Source organism: Centrocercus urophasianus, unplaced genomic scaffold (assembly GCF_019232065.1).
Source record: "Centrocercus urophasianus isolate 14NV4802_14NV808 unplaced genomic scaffold, USGS_Curo_1.0 seq_16, whole genome shotgun sequence".
NCBI classification, from domain to species: domain Eukaryota; kingdom Metazoa; phylum Chordata; class Aves; order Galliformes; family Phasianidae; genus Centrocercus; species Centrocercus urophasianus.
Genome location: NW_024884711.1, coordinates 29,982,321 through 30,005,395, shown reverse-complemented (window position 1 = coordinate 30,005,395; position 23,075 = coordinate 29,982,321). Strand labels below are relative to the sequence as shown.

The following is a 23,075-nucleotide window of genomic DNA, read 5'->3' as shown; positions in this document are numbered from 1 at the left end:
GAGATAGGAAAAATGACTAGCAGAGGACACCAAGACACTGACCCCGTGGCCAGATACTGTCAGAATATTTAATATGGTCCCTATACTTCTGTAAACAATCCCAGATAAAAGTCTCTGCAGACAGGTTATAAAATACCACACTAGTAACATAGTGTTGGGTGATGCGTGTCTGGTTGTAGGACAAACTGATCTGTGGCCTTTCACTTGTTCCAGAAGTGAAGATTGGGAAGATTGTTGGAATATCCTTGCTAACATTTTTTCATGGAGCTTACTCTTTTCTAAATCTCCAACCGATACAAACTCTTCTCTCTCGGGGAATTTTCTCATGAACGTTAACTTGTAGTTAGCTGGCATACTGCAACAACCTTCTCTTTTACTTTAAATAAGAAATACAGATGCACAAATTAAATATCTCAAAAATCAAATCCCTTGAACATCAAAGGATAAAGATGGAAAAGCATTTTCAAAAACAAATGTATTGCAGCCTAGTATCTGCTATTCATATAGCAGGGTAGGTGATAGAAACTACAGAGAATTCTGTCTTCAGAGTTGGTTTAGGGGAATTGTCAAATCTTCCTTGCCCACTTCATTGCCTGAGTTCTACAGTAACAAAGCTGTATTACCCACTGCCTAGATTATTTGTCATCCAAAATCCTTTATAATTTTATACAGATAAATGATCTTGAACAGAATGTTCAAAACAAAAAAGAAAACCCAGGGAAATCCCAGAGCTTCAGAGCAAGAATTTCAAAGCAAGAAGTCAGCGGTGGGCAAGGTTTCCCTGCTGCTGCTGCTGCTTTCTTTGTCACTGCACATCTTACATTTCTTTCTGTATAATGGTACAGTTTCAAAGTAAGGAGTGGAAGGCAGTCCCATGAGTCTTCAAGCCTGGTGGTAAACTGCCATCCCAAACACTGCCTGGCTGAAGAGAGTTTAATATCTGGTCTTCTTCCTGGGTAAATTATTTCATTTTATTTCTCTTATTGGAAAGTTAATTGGCAATCTGTATTTCTTCTCTGTGTTTTTGTGCTGAATTCAGTTGTATTTGTGGATGTGGGCTCAGATCATGATTAAGAAATTGGGCCCTTAGAGGTCTGAGAAGGAGCTTGCTTGTGTATCCTTTAGTTGTTGTGAGTTTGTGTTGCATCCAAACTACTACATCATTATCCACTATTCAGCTGTAGTTTGAAACACTTGCATGCACTGTACTGAAATGCTAGTTGTAAATGCAGTATACGTTTTTTTGTAATTGATTTAATATTGATTTAATTTTTTTGATTATGTATTTTTTGTTTGTCTGTATTACTGCAACTGAAAAAAAGTTTTTTCCTTTTCCTTTATTTTTCTTAATTTATCTTTATTGTTCTTAACCTTCTTGTGTTCTAGATTTGACTTTAATTTGAAGAACAATTGTTTCAAACAAAAATTAGGAGAGCACAGATAGCCTAAAGTGGTGGACAGTGATGACAATTGGTATTCTGAGAAGATTTGATGAAGCTGTCATTCATAGGAAGAGGGAAATAATTCTTATTTGTGTAGCCTGTGGATATTCTCTGAATGATATGATAATTTGTATGTCGTGGACAATTTACAAATGAATACTCCAAGAGAAGAGATAACTTGGCAGGGACCTAGTTAAGTGTTGTAATTCTGCTACTGAACAGTTAACATTGCAGTTAGAAAATATACTCAAAACATTCTTAGTCATGTCTTAGATCAGAATGAACGAGAGTGAGGCATGAACGTGTTACTTTCAGAATAGGCTTGAATTTATCTCAAGCTTTGAATCTGACCTTTTTCAGAACAGGAAAAGCTGAATCTTCATCCCATTATCTCTCAGAACATGTTTTTTATTCCTTTTGTTGGTTTGAAAGTGTGGAAAAGCTGATGAAAGCCTTACAAGTAAACAAGTAGGTGGAAAAATTTCTATGATTAGTCACTGTAAAAGCTGTTAGACTTTCAGGTGGTTTCCTGAATTATTGAAGGTTTTGCTGTTATTGTTTCCAAATCTCAAAAGTGAAGGAGTTTTCTCAGAAACAGAGATTGAGTTGGATTTAATTTATTTATCAAGCTGTGCAGCCGAAGCTAGCAATACAGTACATAGCAGAAACACCATACTGTGTATGCTGATTTGTTCTGGACCTTCTTGTATAGGTCTTTATACAGGATTAATCCTAATAGCATTAGCGTAGTAAGACATATTGCTAAGTAGACTTAGACTTAGACAAAGACTTAAAACAAACATCCTTTGGACACTGCTATTAAATAGCTGGCATGACATCAACCTCTTTAACCAACTCTCTGCTTTTCTCAGACATTATCTCAGACAAAGGGAAACTGAGCAACAGATTACCAGGAACTGCGATATCACCATAAGCCTTTCGAATTAAAGACTGTTGCCACCCATTTACTCATCCTTATTCAGACCATTCTGTTGAGATATGATATAGTCTTAATCTAAATATCTAAATAAGCAGTTAAGAAGCAGATTTGATCACTTTAAAACTATTTAACAAGGCTTCTCTTTCGGTCAAAATCATGTAATGTTACAATGCATAGTTCTCAGATAATAGTTTTCAGATAATGTCTTAAATACTGATATTTTATTGATTATGAATATACAATAGCAGTAAGCTTAAAACAGATGTGAGTGCTCGAGATAAATTTAAATTCTAACATTGATGTCTTTTAGTGGTTTTGAAGCAAAATGACTCTAAAAGCGTGTTGTTCTGCTTGATAAGCCATGTGGGTGGCTTCATAGATCAGCTATAGTTAAAATTAAGAACCCTACCGGAATGATTTATTAATCTAATTTTTCTAAATGATTTTTTTTTAAATCACTGTAATACATTGTGATAAATAGTTAATAAGATCAACGTAAAGACGAAGTTCAACATCAGTAGGTTTTTTATTTCAATTGTGGATACTGTGTGCTTCTATGTTCAAGTATAAATACTGATATAACCAGTGTGCATTGTAATTTGAAGCACAGTAGAGCACCACTGGTTCAAGATGAAGAATACCTTTTCCACTTGAAATGGAACTATTTCTGTATCATTGGTGACCTTAAATACATCAGTGCCTCAGTGATTTGTTCTGCTTCTTGAGATACCTGGGAGCTTTTCAATACTAATTGTGGAACCAACCATTTAATTTGCAAAGGATCAGATATAAAAGCTGATGTAGGGTAGGGACAAGGTTTTCTTTCATATGCTTCAGAATAAAGAGGAGGATAATTTGGGATGCTGGCTTTACAAAAATATCTCTGCTGCTGTTGCCAAGAGAGTCTGTGGGCTGTGATTGTGACACCTGCTCCAGTGTCACATGCAAATTTCACACGGGTCTTGGCAAAAACCCACTCAAGTTGGCTCCCACTCTGTGCTCTCCACATTAAGAGGATGAGTACAGGTGGTGTTTGTGACTGTAGTACCAGAGTCATGGTTTGTAATCATGTTAAAAAGCAGTGCTATGAAAGTTTATGGGAAAGCTTTTGGTGTTCTACGTGTGCCTGGCATCATGTTTGAATTGTGTGTGTAGCAATGGCTTTTTTTTAAGGGTTTTTTAAGATTCTGTCATTTACAAGAGTTTTCTCTGGATATCTGAGAGGCTGCTTTTCCTTAAGAGCACATCACACGCTGCTTCTTGCTACAATCCTCCCTGGATATCTGCAGGCCCTAGCTGTGAGGTGGCTCACTGCCTTCTCCATCTGTCCATTGCTGCCTTCCAAATGGGGCTCATGGCCCTCCTGATGGTCACTTTGGCTTTTGTCTTTGTCTTCTATATAAAGCAAGGAAGGGTAAGATAGAAAAGGGAAAATAAAGAGGGGAAAAATCCCCATGCTTATAGATGTATCTTTCTGTCCCAGGGGATAACATTCAACTGATACTATTTGCTGATTCCATTTTGTGTCATCTAAGTAAAGCCTACTTTTGTCCCTCTGTGTATTGGTGGAGCTGTGTCTGGGTGAGCTGGAGCCCTTGGATTGAAAAGGAATACAGGCGGATGTCTCTTGCAGCACACACATTTCTCTTTTTGCATGTGCTGAAGGAAATCTTTCCCAGGAAGCACTGATTTCTGTGGCCAGAATTACAGTCTTGGTAGGCTTGAGAGGATCTAGATGTAATGGCAGGGGAATAGGCTGAATGATGTCATGACTAGGTTTTTTTTTTTTCTTTTATACTTTTCAGTTGCATGGTCTAGCCTAGACAAATGGCTCTAATGGGTGGGAATATATTTTACCTTAAATTCTTAAACTTGCTGTGGTGTTAATCCTCCATCTACCAGATTAAATTAAAACCATGCACTTCATTGGAAATAAAACTTGTAAACAGAAAATAAATCTTATAACTTTGATTATAAAGACCATATATAATTTCAAAGCACAGAAATTTTCTGATAGAGCTGTAAGACTGAATTAGTTTCTGAAGGAACACATTAGAGATAATCTTGAGTTTGATCATGGTAATGTTTGATACTGTATATCCTCCTCTGACTTTGGACTTTTTCTTATTTACAGATAAGTCCCTCTGTAGAAATTAATCTACTGTGCCTGTTTTGTTTTGCCCTTGAAATGTTAGAGGCAAAAGTGGATTAGTAGACAGATCTGAGAAGCTGTAACTAAATGAATGAGTGGCTCACATATATAAATGTAAACCGAATCTTTTGGTTTGACACTGAAGGTTCTCAAAAGTAGGAATCAGATTCCTTGGAGTGCTGCTGGCTCATAATAATACTTCTTTTTGGGATGGCCTGTGTACTTTTATTATTTCCTTGTGTTTGGTGGTTTTTCTTATAATACAGTTTTCTGTTTAACTGTAAATTTGTAGGATAAATTCATGAAAATGAATAAATCATAGTTCTATAAATCGATTCTAAATACAGTAAGATTGGACTATTAAAGATGATGTCTGAAATGCCAAAGAAAATAATAATGTTATAAATGTGTAAAAATTCAAAATCAAAAAAGATATGACTGACAGATTGCAGTTCTGAACCATTGCAACCGTTGGTGATATAAATGATTCTTCTTCTATGTATAGCAGTGTATTGACATATTTTCTATTGAAGGATTTAAATTTCTGTACCTGAAATGGCAGTACAATCTGGTTCTTCAGGTTTCTGCACCATGATATTCCATCTGCACGAATTTTATGTAACTTTAGATTTTCTATAAAACATTCAAATCTGTATTCATCATGTGACTATGCCAAGAAAATGCAGTTAAAGATACTTTTGTTCACTCTATTGAAGAAAGAATTGTCCTGTTGGTCTCTGCAGACAGTGATGAAGATAAATGGATAGTATTTAGATTTGTTACAGAAACTCATTCATGCTGTTTTTTGTGATGCAGTACTGACACAATATTTTTGGAGTAAATGTTTCTAACACATCCAGTAAACTAAGAAAAGTATCTGTACAGTCTAAGAAAGATTGCTGCAATACATTTGACTTTCTATCATGTGTAAATATTTACCCTTTGGCTTTGCACTTCTTTTTTTTTTTTTTAGACATTACCCAAAGCAATCATTCACTACAGTGGCTGATACTCCAGAAAATCTACGTTTGAAGCAACAAAGTGAATTGCAGAGTCAGGTAAATCAAATGATTCTTCTGTTTTACCTGTATTGGATTACCTGCCTCACTTCTCAGAAGTTTTTCTATTGGAAGAAATATCTTTAGGTTGGAATAACATTACGAAAGTTGGGTTTTTATGTCTGTTCTCATAAATGTAATCATATATAGTTGTATATATAAATATATAATCATATAGTTGTAACTCTGTTGGAATTACTGAAGTCATTAATTTTTCAACTGTATGTTTAGTACCTCTTTACGTAGTTTTTGAAGTTTGAAATCTAATAGCTGAATCCAGAGAGTTCATTTGCCTTAGACAAATGTCATTTTTAGCTTGCATCAAATTTCAAAGCTTGTGTGATTATAAACAATTAATTTGTCATCAGCAAACATTTAGGAAATCTGTCAAAACTGACCTAACTGAATGATCCATTTATAAATCTAATATGTCCTTGTGAGCTCAGATATGGTCCGTTCTATAAGCCAGATGTGACAAAAAATTTATCCATCAAAGCTTACCTATGTTAACGGGACACTGAATTAAATGGGTAAGGAGAAAAGTGAAAATAAAAAAGGAGATAAAGACAAAACATTGTATTTGCTTACTAGTATTATATGGTAGGCTTACTACTTTTTTAATTGATATTAATTCCTTAACATCTGGTCTTTCTGTCTGAAAATACCAGTTTTGTAATGTTTGATTTTTATGTAAGCATCATTGGAAATTATCCTGGCTGTGTGAGACAATTGGTAATATTGGATTCATTGTATTTTGTGAAAGTTGGTTTTCTATTACAATTTATTCATAATTTAATTGCAATTTCTCATTATAAATTGACAGTTTATAGTAATTACTGACAATTAACATAATAAGGTGTGGAGCACAAGACAGACAGGAGGCATAAAGGTCTTTTCTGTTTGGGAACCTCTTTGTAGGTTAATGGGTAAAATCAGAGGAGTGTTAGAAAGAAACATCAGCAGATATTTGGCACGATGTATCCATTAAAAAAATTACTTTCATCATTAGGTCTGTTCTTAAAACTCAAAGAAATTCTTTTGTGCTGAAATACTACCAGAAGGAAAGAGGAGAGTTCTGTAGTCCAGTGTTCTGTGTACAGCAGTTAACATCTTGTTAACAGGAATGTGTTAGCTATATTTTGTAAAAGTCTGTATAAAAGGATATAAACTTGGTATACTCTTCCTAGTGGTTTGAAGAAAAATGATAGGATCCAGAAGAATAATACATTTTTTCTATTCTGTCAATTTTTCACTGTATTACCTTGTGCATCTGTGCACATGTGCATGCATACATGTGAGAAATCACTTTCCCTGTTTGAAAGATGCTGACGTGTTGTTTTGTGTGAGGAAACTTGTTCTGTGCTGGTTAAAAATAACCCAGCAAGCGTAGTATTTTACGTACCTTCATCAATGAGAAACCTGCATTTTGCTTAATTATAAACTTGCTGCAACTATTTGCAAGAAGTGGCATAAAATGCTGTATAAAGTTCTACTTGAAACTTGGAAGGAGGGCGAAACCCATAATTTGTGAAAGGTGCCTCTTCATTAGGTGTTGGAAGTTAGTCAAATACAGTTCTAAACTACATAGATCTCTACAGAAGTAATGCCTCCCATTTCTTTCTATGGAAAATACAAAAGCTACAGATAGCATAGCACTATTTCATAGAACAAATTCTCAGCTACGAAACAGTATTTTTCAACAGTAATCACCATTAGCTACACGTTTTCATCAGCTATGAACAAGAGCATGCATGCTGTGCTCAAAAAGTCTGTTCCAGTGGAGGTGACCCAATGTTTCATGGCTGCTATGATGGCATGATTACTAGGAAAAAGTTACTCATGCAGTCCATCTTTCATCAGCCCAAACAGATGGAATTCAGAAGGTGCTAGATGGAGACTATACCACACTGGTTGATGTGGTAGGACAGTCCAAGCCAAGATTGATAATGTACTCTATGGTCTTTAGACTGGACGGTGCCTGGCATTATCATGTTGCAAGAGATCGCCTTCTTGTCTGGCTTGAGTCTGGAAGTTCAAGCATTCAGCATAGTGAGATCTGTGAAGTAGTGGTCAGAGTTGGTTTGTCTTGATTCCAGGAAATCCAGAAGGCTCATTCCTTTCCTATTCCAAAAGTGCGCATTACTTTACTCTCTGAGAGCTATGTCTTGAACTTTTTTACTGATGGGGAATTCACATGTCACCAGTCCATAGACTCCATTTTGACTCTGGCTTGTAGTGTTGGCACCACGTCCCTTCACCAGTAATGATGCAATCCAGGAAACTGTCAACTTCAGCCTTGTCCTGGTTCAGCAGGTTCTGACAAACTTGCATATGGCGTTCTTTTTGTTCCTGTGTGAGCATTTATGGGACCCACCTGCAAATTTTGCGATATTCCGATGTTGCCACCATCATTTTCAACACACTGAAGCTGATTTCAGCTCCATACACACTTTCCTGATTGCAATCCACTCATTTTCATGGATGAGCTCATTGTGATGCTTTTCATTTTGTGGTGTGATAGCTGTGCAGGATCATTTGGAATGTGGATTCTCATTCATATAGCTGTCACAACTGCTGAAATGCACTACCCCACTGCCTCACTATACTCTCATCCACTGTTTGGTCTCCATAAATGTTCAGCAAGTGTTGATGAATGTCAGTAGGTGCAACTTTGTCTACATGGAAGAACTCAATTGCACACCTTTGTTTCATATGCACTTTCATGTCAGATGCCATTCTGTCAGATTGTTGCACTGCTGTCATCTGTTTACATAGCAACAAAGTGTAACAGTATGGGTGGGAAGGTTTCACCTCTACTAACGTACCGCCAATATAATGAAATAGGAGGCATTATTTTGGAGCAGCCCTTGTACAGTGGCGCAAATTTATCTGCTTGTAGGAAAAGTCACAACATTTTTTAATAATAATTCACTTCCTTGTTGCTGTTTCACACTGCTTTAATGCTGATTCCAAGACCTTCTATAGTCTAGTTTAAATCTTATAATAAAATTGTAACCTTTCAATAATATCAGTAATATTTTTATAACAGTATAAGTCTGTTCATATCCTGAATCAACCCTATTGGCTGTGTTGCTGTACCACAAGCTTTGCAGAGAAAGTTGCAAGACTTCCAGTTGATACAGATGTTTGATATATAATTTGCCATTGTTCAAGTCTCCTTCAATTTCTCCATCCTTCTATGACACTTCTTTAGTGTCATACCGTGCAAATAAGTGTGTATGTGGTTCAAGAAAAGTATTTCCTATCAAACCAAATCTGATTAGTTTGTCCAGTATTCATCAGAGCTTCTTGAGTGCAGTGCTTCTTGAGAGCTTCTGCCAGTGCAGTGGTGCTCTGGGACAGAATAAATTCTGTTAGGTAATGTAAAAAATAAAGATAACTTTTCAGTAAAAGGAAAAGTGTTTCTACTGTAATACCTGCTTTTTAGGTTCTTAGTAAGCATGTTTAATGCTTTTAGTTCTGAAAAGGCACAACTCTGCATTTAGCTGTGGGACTCCAAGCATCTTTTAAAAAATCTACAGATTTAGAATTATTGATCATTCTAACAAGCAAAGCAGGAGGATTGGGTAAAGAAAGCATCGTTCAATCTTTATAATCTGAAAAACGTGTGCATTTTTAAGCTTGTTTCAATTTTCATTTAAACAGCAATTGACAACGTTTTAAGCTTGAAGTGCTGTGTCCTCTATCAAGATTCTATTAAGGTCAGCATCGGGTTCCAAGCTGTCATGTTGGCATAGCAAGATGAGCAAAACAAACAAAACCAAAATACTGTTCTCTAGAGGAGTCAATAGAAAATGAATTGCTCTTTAGTACACTTGAAAAATTATGTTGTTAAGAACTCAAAAGGCAACACCTAAAAGCTTTCCAGAGAATGTTTTCCTTCTGTACAATATAATTTTATAGTTTTTGCTCCCATGGGCTTTCATCCATCTCTGTAGTTTGGAGGAGAGACTGCATTTGTCCATTAGGAGAGGCTGGAAGTTTGTTTTTCCATTCAGGAAAACTCCTCAGTCTGGTATGCCTTATCTCTGATGAAAAACGATGTTTCATGATCTTTTGTCTTCTAAATTAAAGATCAGTGTTTCAAACAACAGTTTTCTTTATGCGTCTCTGAAGAAAAATCCCTATCTTTAATTTGTTAGAGGTGTGTTCCTTCATTCCACAGATATTTTCTCTATGCGCTTACAGTATGCTTATCTCAGATATTTCCTCTCAGCTGTGTATACTTGGGAACCACCTTCATGTACCTTCTTTGGCTTTCCTTTGCTCCTGCTCTCTCTTAACTTTCTGGCAATGTAAACTGCTCTACAGTCTTTAGTTCTTGTCTGTGGCAATGCTATGCAGATCAACTGTAGCATTTCCTGTTACAAAGGAGATAGGCTACTAATACTACTCTATGGCTACCGTGTTTCTGCTATTTTGCACTTGCAAAATATTAGACAAGCTGTAAAATTCAGGTTCTTACAGCAGTGCTTTGTCTTCTTTCCTGTCTCCTGCTCCTCGCTATCACGGAGGCTAAACCAGCAAGTGAACATGAACACATTGTAACTCTGTGGTCAAGAGACAGAGACACCAACCAGAGCATAGTATTGAAGTTCAGAATCACAGAATCACAGAATTGTAGGGGTTGGAAGGGACCTCCAGAGATCATCGACTCCAACCCCCCTGCCAAAGCAGGTTCCCTACAGCAGGTCGCACAGGTAGGCATCCAGGCAGGTCTTGAACATCTCCAGAGAAGGAGACTCCACCACCTCCCTGGGCAGCCTGTTCCAGTGCTCCATCACCTCACTGTAAAGAAGTTCTTGCGCACATTTGTGCAGAACTTCCTATGCTGCAGTTTCCAGCCGTTTCCCCTTGTCCTGTCTCCACTCACCACTGAAAACAGTCTGGCCTCGCCATTCTGCCCCCCACACCTTAGATATTTATAGACCTGGATCAGGTCCCCTCTCAGTCTCCTTTTCTCAAGGCTGAACAGACCCAGATCACTCAGCCTTTCCTCTGATTCCTGATAAACAAACTGGGAGGTAGAGAGGGAGTTTCTCTGTGGAATACATCAACTTTTTTTTTTTTTTTTTTTTTTTTGTTGTTGTTGTTGTTATTGACACGTTTGTTGTGTCCTGAAGTTCTTTTCATTTCACAGGTGGAATTACTTATCTTTGGATGAGGTATAAGATATGATCATAGACTTATTGAAATAGAAAAGAACGGTTTGCTTAAAACTGAAGTGCTAAATCTGTTGATTCTTGTCCTGAATGCATATCTTACAGTTTTTTTTTTTTTTTTTTTAAATATAATTTTGATTTACAATTTTGTTTCTGATATCCTTGACTTGCATAGTCAAACAGTTTTTAACTAGCTTCCGATGGCAATTTGCTGATCAGAGTAATGAAAGTTGCTTATAACTGAAATAACTTTTATTACGATGTTGAGGGCTGGCTATTCTTTATTTTCATTTTGGGCTACCTAATGACTTGAAAATTAGTAGGATAAGCAGTGTGGATAAAAGCAGCGAATTCTTTCTTTTTCAGAACCAATCTTATTGCATGTATAAGTGTTATAGCCCAACTACAGGCTTCGCTGTATACGCAAAACAACCGCTTTAGATCATTTCTTTTGAAGTATTTTGTCACTTCTCTGCAAAAAGTCTGCAAAAATGATCATGGAAAGAGCACATTGGGAAGCAAGTATGAATGCTTACAAAACATTCATACAAAAATTTAGACAGACTCATGGATGAATGTATGTAAAAATGTCCACCTAACTAACCAACATTTTTTACTATTGATTTGATGATACAAAAATAACTGCCAGCAGTGGTTGTGGGAATTTTTTTTCCTTTTTTGCATTGGTGCTTGACCAATATTCATAGTGATTCGGAAAGCTGATATAATCTAGTAGGAGAAAAGCAGAGCTTTAACTGTGTTTAAGGAAGAACAGTAGCATTTGCAGAGATGTGGAAGAAAAACTGTTCCTGCTGGTCAGAAAATCATGAAGCTTGTAAAATAATAAGTAGCAGGAGAAAAATCACCTTTTCCTGTGTCAAGACGCAGAAACATTAAAGAAAATAACCTTGAATAAGTTGATGTGAAGAAAAAAAAAAGTTTTTCTTTTCAGATGTGTGTGATGTATAACTGTAAAAAATGAAGAGATAATGCGTCTAAGTGAAATAGAGATAATTCTTATTGCTAGGATGAGGACAGAATGGTCATGATTATTAAATAGAGTATTTATTGAGCAAAAGCGCTTAGTATCAATAAAATCAAAAGTGAAGCAGATAACTTCTAGTTATACAGTCAGAAATACTAGAAAAGAGACAAAAGAGTCACAGAATTTGTAGCTCTTACTTGCAAGTGTGGTTGAAGAATTCTTAACTGATCCACCCTAGCATTGAAATTTTTGTAACTTTTTACAGGGACAATGAATAAAGCCATTAATGTTAAGATGTTATCAGAATTGCTGTAATTGAAAAGTTATTCAATTAATATTTTACATTTGAATAATTAAAAAAATATATTTTTTGCTGAGTGAGGAGGGAATGGACCATGTAATGTGTTCTTTTTTTCATGTGTTAACAAGTTTCCCTACTGATCCTCTTCAATTTCTTTTCTGCTTCTTATTTTTGGAACTAGATCTTTTGTTAATTGTTGTTCTCTGCAGTTATGTTGAAGGAAATAGGATGCTGTGATTTTTGTTAGTTATCTTTTTGACTCATTACTGCGTGGAATTTAAACTGCAATGAGGGAAAAAATCTTGCTTTACAGAGAATTTAAGATCAAGAACAGAACAGTTTTTGTAAGTGTGTCATCCAGGGATTGCAAGTTAGATGCTGAGGATGTTTCTATACTGATACCTAGAAGAGGGTCAGAAGGAAATCAGTTGTGCTGAAAAGTCCTGTGTACTGGTTTATGTCCACATTGTGAGTGGCTTGTTCCACTTAGAGGGATCTGGTTACCACTCAAAACACAGAGCACTGAATCTTGGTACTGGGTCTATGTAATGCACCTCTGAGTATAATGGATACATATCTTTTTATATTTGAAATAGTGTGAGGGCTGTATCCCAGCTCAGTAGTACTTGTGAAGCATGAAGCTGAGTTTCCAGAAGATGTGATGGCACTTGGGATGCTAGAGGGTCACTATGTGGAAGGGCTCTGCAGGCCTACTGGAGTTGGATGGGTGCGAGTCTGTCTGCACTACCCCTCAGGAACGGCCTCTCAGCGCTGAGCTCTGCTTGTGTACGTGTTCTTATTCCCAGTAGTTCTTTAGCAGAGCAAGCGAATGAACTCAGTGCTTCTGGGAACCAGGGTGCCAGTACTGAGTTCATTCCCTTATGCTCTCTTAGCACAGCTGCTGTAAAATGAAAGTCTGTAAAAGCTGGGAAATGAGTCCACATCACCTTTTCTTTCCTTTCTGATCTTCAGATATCTGTCTTTCATGAGATGCCATGTTTAATCAAAAGGGGTCCGTGTAGAGTCATTTCCTATTGATGCTGCTGCCTTTTCTTCCTGAAACACTTCATTCTTATTGTGATCAGCAAGGAGAAACTCGACTAGAAGGGTGACGATCTGGAGGGGAGTACTGGTAATCAGCATTAATGGAAGGAGCCTGCCTTTGCTTATTCACCCTTCAATGGAAAGAGGAATTTTCAGGAAGATGCTTTTAGTCAGTTCACTGAGTTAGGAGAACTTATTTTCTTTTATATCGCCACTGTCACCCTCAAGGATATTCTTGGTCTTTGCCCTAGACTTCCATTTGTGTAATGGAGGAGTAAATTATGTCTTTTTTTTTTTCTCCATGTAATAATTGTGGGTGGCATATTTGATAATTTGTCAGTAGCATATAAGCATTTTTGTTAATATCCTTTTATCCAAAGTAAAAGCTTAATTTTTTTTTTTTTTTTCCATTGTGAAATTGTAACATTTCTTCATAGATCAAAGCACTGGATTAACCCATTTGGCATTTTCATATTGTGACAATTAATGGATTCCATTTAGTTCCTCATTTTAGGCTCATATTTTTTTTAATGGTACTGACCTGTTTCTTACCAAAGCATGAAGCTAGTCATCTGTCTTAGTATAAATAACCAATTTTTCTGTTCATCATTTGCAGTTTCTTCACAAACTTCAGAGACATTGGACTAAGACATTTTAGGGGCAAGGTTAATTTTTCTCTTCATTTTTTTCTTGTCCTTATTCTCATGGCCTTACATTAATGTGTTCAAAGGATATGATTAAGGACTATATTTGTCTTAATTGTATTGGTTCTTGAAAATGTTTTGAAATTGGTCCTTCTTCCCATGTAAAGTTATTTTCCTCAAGAAAATACCATTTCTGTTCCTCAGGCACTATTTTTTTTTTCTGCTGATGCTAGAAACAACCTGTCAGTTTTGCTAGTTCAAAGAATTCTTGAATATGCTCATTGCTCAGGGTTGTGCTGATCTGCAGATATCCATGCTTCCCTTTTATGCGACAAATCAAATTGATAGCAACATGTACCTGAGTTTATCAGCAGACTGAATGATCAAATTCTGTTTTCACATACCTCAAGAAGCTGCCTCAAATCCACGTTTATTTCATAGCTGAATATTTTGTTGTGGCATGCAATAAACTTGTTGCATATCTATTGATGGGATATCTAGAATTATAGAACAGAAGTTTTATGAGTGTGGTTATGTTTATTTGGTGTTGGTTTTTTTTTTTTTTTTTTTTTTTCCATAGAATGCACACACTCTTTAGATCTGTATTAGAAAAAAAAGGAAAAATATTAATTTACCCACATGATTATCTGCCATGTATGTCTGTTTCTCAAGAACCTTAAATAAGTATGTGTTTTGTTTAGCAGTTACCTGCCTCTGCTAAAGCATTTTTAGATTGTTTGGAGTATCTATATTGCAGATGAGTTGCTGATTTTCTTTACACTTTTTTCCTCCCAGTTGTAACACAAAAAGTCTATCCAGATGCATATCTTTGTTTTCTGCAAAACATCTGTTGCCACTGTGTGCACTGGTAACAGAGCAGTACCCCTCAACTCCACTATTAATTCTGTTTTTTTTGTCAGCATTCGTTCCGTAGATGGCCTTAACAAAATGTAACCAGCAACGTTGCTTTACTGGGGAAATCCAAGCCGATGAGAGTGTCACGCTTTTTCAATTAAAGTCTTGCAAGTTACAAGCTTTAAGCAAATGAAAAACCAAAAAGATAGCTTTAGCTGCAGTAAAAAAATTTAAAAAATTAACAAACAAAATCCCTTTGTTTCTCCGTGCGCCTCATTAAAATGCTGTAGGTGGCTTCAGGATTTTGCATGGTTGCAGAAAGGCATTGTCTGCTTCTTCAAGATGCATTTTTTCCACTTTGAAGCTTTGTGGATCTTTCTGTCTCTGTCCCTCTTTACTTATTTGTTCTAGATTTTTTCCAACGCACTGTAGGCTGAGCTCTCTGTTAGTGATGCAAAGAGCACTTGTAATATGCTTAGTCCAATTGTGAGAAGGCAAAAGGAGCCTAAGCCTGGTACAAGGCCAAAACAGAACATGGAGCAGAAATTGCATTATCCTGGCCTTATAGAATATTGAGAAGAAGAAAGGCAGGAGAGTTTCCTGGGTAGTCCTACCCCTTGACCCCAATAAAAAGACAAGTGTGTTCGTCAGCATTTCAGTTGGTCATTTTCCTGATGCTTAGGTTACTTATTGATGGGGCTGTTTTAGATCCAAGAAATATATTGTCTTTCTGATTTATCCTCAGATGGTGCAGGGACCATTCAGAGTTCAATGATTTCTTGTAACTGCTGCCTTGCAGGATGGATTGAGGTCTATTTGGGGTGATGGTTTGTCAGGTAGTGCTATGCATGCAGGAGATTATGTTGATTGGCTTTCAAGTGAAAGGGTCATGAAAGAAAAGGAAACCAGGACCAGGTCAGGAAAGAAAAAGACCAGGATTAGTCTAATGTTTAACCTTATCCAAAAGAAAGTGATTGGAGAAAAATACTAAATGCTCTAATTGCACTGAACACTAGAGATTTAAAAATATTTAAGGTTTTTTTTTTTTCTTCTCATCTTGGGGGAGAGGAGGAAAGTAAAACTTGCCTGGAGCAGTTTTTTACTTTTTTTCTGATAGCTTAGTAGACTGTAAATGTTGAAGGGCAAAATATAAGCTGTTTAAATTAAAAAATGCCTTTGCCTGCTACCTCTTATGTTACTGTGACACTGCATGCTCAGAACAGAAACCCAACTGAAAAACACTAATTTGATATTTAGGGCCAATGTGTGAATATTTTGTATTTGTATAAACTTATAATTCAGTTTGATTATAAATTTGGACCTCTATGTACAAATGTATGTGTTTGGTAAGTGCATTCTAAATCTCTTGTAAATTCAGAGTAGTCACATTTCACCTGAAGGAAAATAATTTTATCACGTGAAATTAAGCACCAGTATCTTTTTTTCTTTTTCTTTTTTTCTTTCTTTTTTTTTTTTTTTTTTCAAGGAGACCAGGCAAATTGCTCCAAGGGTTTAAAGGGAAATATACAGATCATAGAAATAGAATTGCTCAGGCTAGAAAAGACCTCCAAGATCATCAAATCCAACCTCAACCTAACCATACTACCCTAACTCTAACAACCTCTGCTAAATCATGTCCCTGAGCACCATATCCAGATGGTTTATAGAATCATAGAATGTGAATGAAGCCTTTATATATCAATAACTGTGCTTGTTTTTCCAATATATGATGACTTAGTAATGCTGTAATATAATTATCAGTAAATTATTTGTTTTTTGAACTTAAATGTGATTGCAAGGTAAGAAGAATGGTTCAAATTGCTGAATCCTGCCAAGGAGGTAGTATCAGTGATAAGGTTATTGAGCAGGGGATGCTCCAGCTTCTGTCAATAAGGCTGGGATACAGGGCTTGGTTTGATCAAAGCAAGTTATTTTGATTCCTGTATAAAAAGGGAATGAGAAAGTCAAGTAAGTGTGTATATAAATTGAGTTCTGGCTTTCTGCTGTTGGCCTGTGGATCGAGCGAGGATGCTGATACTATGCCTTGTGAACATTGTGGCCTTTGCAACCAGTCTGAGCCTGTGATCACTCTTAATGGAGTAACATAAACACTGGAGCCTCATGGTGCCGCTGCCAGTGTCTCCAAGGTGACAGCTCCTACTATAATAGAAACTACTCACCCTTTTCCACCTTTTAACTTCAACTGACTCATTCAGTTAATTCTCTCCTTTTCCAGTGTCACAACCTATCTTGTAGTTTGTAAGCCCAGCTATCTCTTTTGGCCTTTGTTCCTTCTCCAGGTTAATTCTGTTAGGCATTCTAGGCTGCCAGGTTCTCATATGAGGTAATTTGTTGTTGTAATGCAAGAGTTTGGGGTCCCCTTGGTAATATTTGAACTGAGTGACCAGGAACCAGAATATTTTGAAATGGGTAACACCAACCAGAAACAAACCTGTCATCATGGGAGGCTGTCTGCAGGGTCCTTGTCCAGAGCAACTGCTGAGTGAAGTGGAGGGATGGGGAAATGAGGCCAAAAGAGAGGACCAAGGTAAGATGCTGCTCTTAAGGCAGAGCCTCAGTTCAGGTTGAGTCAGACTTCTGTTTGAGCACAGAGAGCTGTGTTGTGTGGAACACATGGCTGTGGTGCACACTGTGTGAGTTATAGTTACAAATGCACATCTATCAATGATGGATTAAGTTAACAGTTGAAAAATTTTTAAATTTTTGTACCTTTCAGACGTTGTTCTTCTGGTGTCTGAGATGTACCTGGATGGATCAGGACATCTAAAATAAATTGTAAGAACTGCTCCCCTAGAAAGTTCTGTTTCTGTCCATTAACTATGAAGAAAGTGTCAGATGACAGTTTCAGCTAAAGCATTCTGACGTAGGGTGAAATCCAATGTCTTATACACGGAAAGCTATATCTGAGGAGTAATTGCTGACACAATAATAAGCAAGTCTAGCTTTGCAGAGGGCTGTAGTCAGATGTAAGAACAAAATATTGAACAGAGAGAAGGCACATGAGAAAAGCACATCTGCCAACCTGAACCAGCAAGTATTGAAGTGTTATGCTTGTCATCTTATTTTATAGCACCCTGCAGAACATTATTGCTCTCAAAAACATGGTAAGGGAGCTCAACTAAGAATTTTTTGGTTGCTGTTTTACCTCTGCTGCATCCTCCTGTTCATAAAGGATGAGAAGAAATTTCCTGGAGACTACAGTTATTGAAGTTATTTATTTCAAATAGAAGCACAGGATGTGTGGAAACATGCAGTCTCTACTCTCCCTCTTTCTGAGGCAAGGCTACCACCTGCTTCTGGTGAGTTGAAGACTGGCTCTTTATAAATGTTCTTAACAGGCTTCTCTGTTTATTTTTTTTTTTTGACTATGCTTAATGGCAAGTGATTTGACATAGACATCAGTTCCTAGAGCATTTAAGTGTTTCTGATTCATTACTTCTGTCTATTTTTAAGAAAACTGTGTTTCACTAGTTAAGAGTTTATGTACATTGGGAAGTTCTTCATTAATCTTGCTACTAAGCTCTCTGGAGCCATTTGGGTTTTATATCTCCTTGATGGATGAAGAAGATCTGATCAGATGTGCAGAGAGTACAGGAATATGAGTTCTGTTTTGGCAATAGCAAACAATTCTAGTGATTAACATTTTTATTTTATTGCTCTGCTGAGAAACCTGGTTGTTTAAATTGCTCATTATGACTCTGATCAAATTTTTGTCTCTTCTTAAAAGCTTTAAATGGATAGAAGTGTTGAAGATCAATTGTGGAAACGTTATAGAGCCCAACGTTACCAAAACACAAAGTGTTAACTTGGTGACTAGCCACGTAATTAGGAAAATGTAGGCTAAGATAGTATGAGAGATTAGGAATATCTTCACATACGGTGAGAAAGTGACAACTGATCACTGTTTATAAGTTTACACTTATTGGTTGAAAGGCTGATTTGTGTGCTAGAAATTACAAATTCAAAACATTGTTAGAATGGATTTTTTTTTCATACTGTTGGCCTAGAAGTAGAAAACAGCGGTAGTTCAAAAGCTGAAGAAGTGCTTTAGAATTTATTTATTATTTTATTATTATCATTATTTTATTATTTATTTATTTATTTATTTTAATTTTAGAAAACAAATAGAAGAAATCTCAAGAGGAAAAAAAGAAAGACTTAAAATTGACATATTTTCGAGTTTTCAGATTTTACTCCTCAATCTTTTTAAAATTCATGTTAGAAAATATTTATGAGAATGTTTCACTCATCTCTGTTCAAGAATCATGCAATATTTAACTATTTTCCACTCAGTATGGACTTACAGCTTCCAGGTAGCTTCTCTTCTCTCCCTTCTCATATCCGATAGAAATGGAGAAAAAAATGACAGTTAAATTCTTTTTCCCTGAACAAACCTCAAATCGAGAACACTGAGAATTCCTCTATCAACACACCAAACTAGGCCCTTAACTTGTGCAAACTGACCTTGTCTCATTGATTTGCTTTGTCTTCCAATTTAGTTGAAACTCTTATTTTGGGTATTGGAAGACTTTTGCTTTCAGTGAGAACTGCAGTGTTTTCAGTGTGGACATTAAACTACTTTAATACACATATTCATTTATTTTAAGATCATCCATATGCTTTGTTATGGAAAATTTAATTTTGAGACAGTGATAGCACCAGGAGAAATAACAGTCTGGCAAATAGTACTTACAGGACTCACTCAAGCATACTAAATGAAAGTTAGTTTTCTCTCCCTCTAATAATTATAATATAAAATATATATATATATTTTTTGCTTGCTAGCAGTCCTTCAGCAATACATTTGTCTCTAACAAGTGCTGAAAAAACGTTTCAATTTTTCATTCATTTTCCTCTTCAAAGTTTTGGGTATGTTGCTGATTATGGGAATTACAACTTGATGTTTTACTAACATCAAAGCAAAGTACTGTTTTGCTGCAGCTAGCTGATGGAGTAAATTTACAGCATAAACTTCTCTGCTTGGTACAGTCATTGCTAGATGCTTGGGAATTGACGGTAGTGTGGTTATTCCAAAGCATGGATCCTCAGCTAAGTGATTTTATTCAGCTGAGTAGCTTGTGTTTCAAAATATCTCTACTTATGTGTCTTGGATATCTCTATGAAATTGAATTAAAAAATGCAGACATTGGGTCTGTAAATAAATGATCTGCAAATGAAATCATCTTCATATGAAATAGTTAGGTGGCCAAAATTAAAATATCAGACAGGAACTTCTTCATATTGCTGGATATTTGTTTTACTTGAGAATTTGTTTCCAGTTGTCTGCTGAGGTAACTGAAGTCTCTCAGAAATACAGAACAAAAGAAGCTTGTGTCAGTTAAAGGCTATTGGTAAAAGGCTAAATGGTAAATAATAGTTCTGTAAGGAAAAAAAAAAAAAGAAAAGCTGCATAGTTTTACAGTGGAATACTACTTAAAAATGATAAAGTTAACAGGATTAAACTTCACATTTATCAATAATGTTACTTTACAAATAAATAGATCATTTCCTTTCTGTAATCTTCAGAATGACAGCAGTAAATTATTCATCTGCAAACTCTTGTTTCTTTACTGAATAGATGTCTGAGGTTCATTGTGCTTGCCAGTCTGATTCATGTTCTATATGCAAATGGCTGAATGGCTGGCTGTTTTTTCTACCTTGGTAATGAGCTATGAAAGCAGCGTGGAGATGTTAGATGTTGTCTGTCCAGGGGAAAAAGTAGATTTTTCCCCTTGGAACAAAAGATTGGAAAAGTGTATTTCCTGTTTGATATTTCATTTGAAAGAGAGATTAGAAAGACACGTGACTTAAATTTCTTTATATCCATTCTATCTTCCTTTACTTATCACAATTTTCTTCTTTGAAGTATGTCATCTTGGCAGCAGAAATGAAACAAATATTAACAACTGTCTCGATCCTGATTTGGAAATAAATTGCTGTAGCATATTATTTCTTAAGGGTGTTTGCTCTGTATATGTTTCAATCATCTTAGGAATGCGTGCTGTTGAAAAAATAGGGGTTATTGCCCTACTTCCTCCTTTGAATTAAATCTGATTTCTGTTACCATAGCATTACCTGTTCATGTACCACTCACTCCAGTGCTGGTCATTTGTGAATATTTTATATGTGACTGTATTGCTGTAGCTCCTTTTTCCAAACTAACAGCCTCTGTCCAGTATTTTTGTCTGTGTGGGGGATGGTCAAGCAGCTGTTTTTTCACAGCTGATGCAATTGCTAATACGTTTCCTATGCATGAAGGCAGACTTCTATTCAGTCCCCCTGGGGACAGTAAACATCATTTTTATCATGTTGGAACTACAGGCTCTGTCAGCCCAGTGAAGTTGTTCTCAATTAGCATGAGGCACTCTGGTTCAGGAGGGAATATCTGCTCCTGTTCAAACCCATTTTTCTTTGAGCATTGCCTACACTGATTTCCAGCTGTTACTGTGAAGCTTTGGGGAGCTAATGGGGCTCATTGGAAACATCTATTTCAAAAACAAATGTCTGAGTCATTGTCTGGTTGAATGACTGGAGATTCTCATGCAAAAAAAAAAAAAAACAAACCCAACCAGCCAAACAAAAAAATGCACAAAACAGTTGATACCCACTTAGCTAATTATCTCTCAATGTAAATGATCATCTTTTACAGTCCAGCAATTAAAGAAAATTAAGTAGAACCTCTCTAATTTGCATTAATATTGAGAACAGTCTATTGCTACTTACTGAATATCATTTATTAGTGCAAATGAAAACAAGCACTCTTTACAAACTATAGGTAAAGTAACATATGCTGAGCCTGATACAATAATGCCACATCATTGTTTCATTACCAATAACATCTCTGCACGTGCAGGGAAAGTTAATATGTTGTAAACTGAGAGCAGTATCTTTCTTATGCTGATATTTACTTTTGGTTTACTGTGTTGAGATGACCATCCTATAGTGAATGTTTTTTCTACTGAGGTTTAAAGTCACATAATGCTTCTTGAGTACCATCACCTTATTATCTAGTAGAGAAAACCCTCCAAAAAATCCCAAACCCTCTGAAAATCCAATGCAACTGAATGATCAAGCCCCTGCTTGGTAACTGCTATATTTTCAGAACTATTACTTTTTATTCCATGAAAGTACGTGGTTTTGCTTACAATCCCCTTGTGGGGATGCATTATTAGCCCAGCTCTGATTTTCCTTTTAGAAGACTTCTCCCTCCAGTTGCATTTATAGCACCAGAACTAACACCATGTTTCACAGACTTCAATTAGTGTTCTGCCTCTGTTAGTATTGTTTGAGTGTAGCCCCTCAAAAGAAGGCTGCCTTGCTTGTATTCTTTATATTCTCTATCCATTGCTCTAAGCACAGTCACTGTCCAGATCCAAGTACTAAATAGTTCCTGACACCAGAAGTTTGTTAGAGATTACTTTCAAACCTAATCATTGAGAATCGACTGTTTTAATGTGTTGGAGTTGTGTCTTTTCTCTCTCACTCATCTGAACATCAAATTATGGCAGTCTTTTAATGCTCAGCTGAATCTGCATGAGAAACAATTCAAAATTTTTTGACTTAAATTAGTTAAATTTATCTCCAAAGACATAATTCTTTTGCTACTTCTGCTTCACAGTGATCCTTTCATAGTTGTGCATCTTTTCAAGGCCTCTGTCATTGTAAGGTGGTAGCAGAATTTCTTTTACTGGTATCTCCCTAGTCACAGTAACAACACAAACTAGTGAAAGCCTGGATGCCTGGAACATTCCAGAGCACAGGTTGCAGTTAAGATGGTGGATTGCTTTTTGCAGAGCTGCCAAATATGTTGTCTGTGATCTAATGGCAAGACTAAGATAACCTACTTTTCACTTTAGCCTACCTTTTACTTTTCTGTTGTGACACTGAAAAGTTTGTTGGAAACTGCCTGCAAGTTGTAGGATCCAAATGCTGTAATGTATTCGTTGTATATAATGTAAAAAAGGGAAAGTAGGAAGCTGGCGAAGACTGTTTTCTTTGCTTGTATTCTGCAAGATGTAATTTTTGCTGGAGGAAGATCTACTGAAATAAAAATGATGTTTGGGGAGCTTAAAGTTGTGAGGCATGAAACATAAGTTTCAGGTTTTCTTTTATCCTTACTCCTTTATATTCTGAATTCTGAATCAAAGAGTTAGTTCCCACAAGTGCCTAGACCCCATTTATTTTCATTACAAGTATAACACCTAAATATTTAAATCAGTCCTAGGGACACAAATGACTAAGTTGCTTCATAAGACTTAGTCTTCTAAGTCATGTAATAGCTTTTTGAACAGTATATTCAGCCCTAAGGTTGTCATTCAAAACTCAAAAAATTCAGATCAGTTCCATTAAGAACTCTGTTTTAATGATCTTGTTCCATAGTTTTTGTACAAGTTGGCTTCTGAATTTGGTTAATTTGAAGTAAAAACCAGTACTAATATAACTGCTACACA

At 36.2% G+C, this 23,075-nt stretch overlaps 1 protein-coding gene across 1 annotated transcript in view; it reads left to right on the top strand.

The window, feature by feature from the left end:
* Positions 1-23,075, top strand: part of NEBL (nebulette) — a 240,161-nt gene that overhangs the window by 64,508 nt on the left and 152,578 nt on the right. Inside the window, exon 3 of the mRNA XM_042817112.1 lies at positions 5,508-5,592. Coding sequence (XP_042673046.1) covers positions 5,508-5,592 — 85 coding nt within the window. The remainder of the gene's footprint in view (positions 1-5,507; positions 5,593-23,075) is intronic.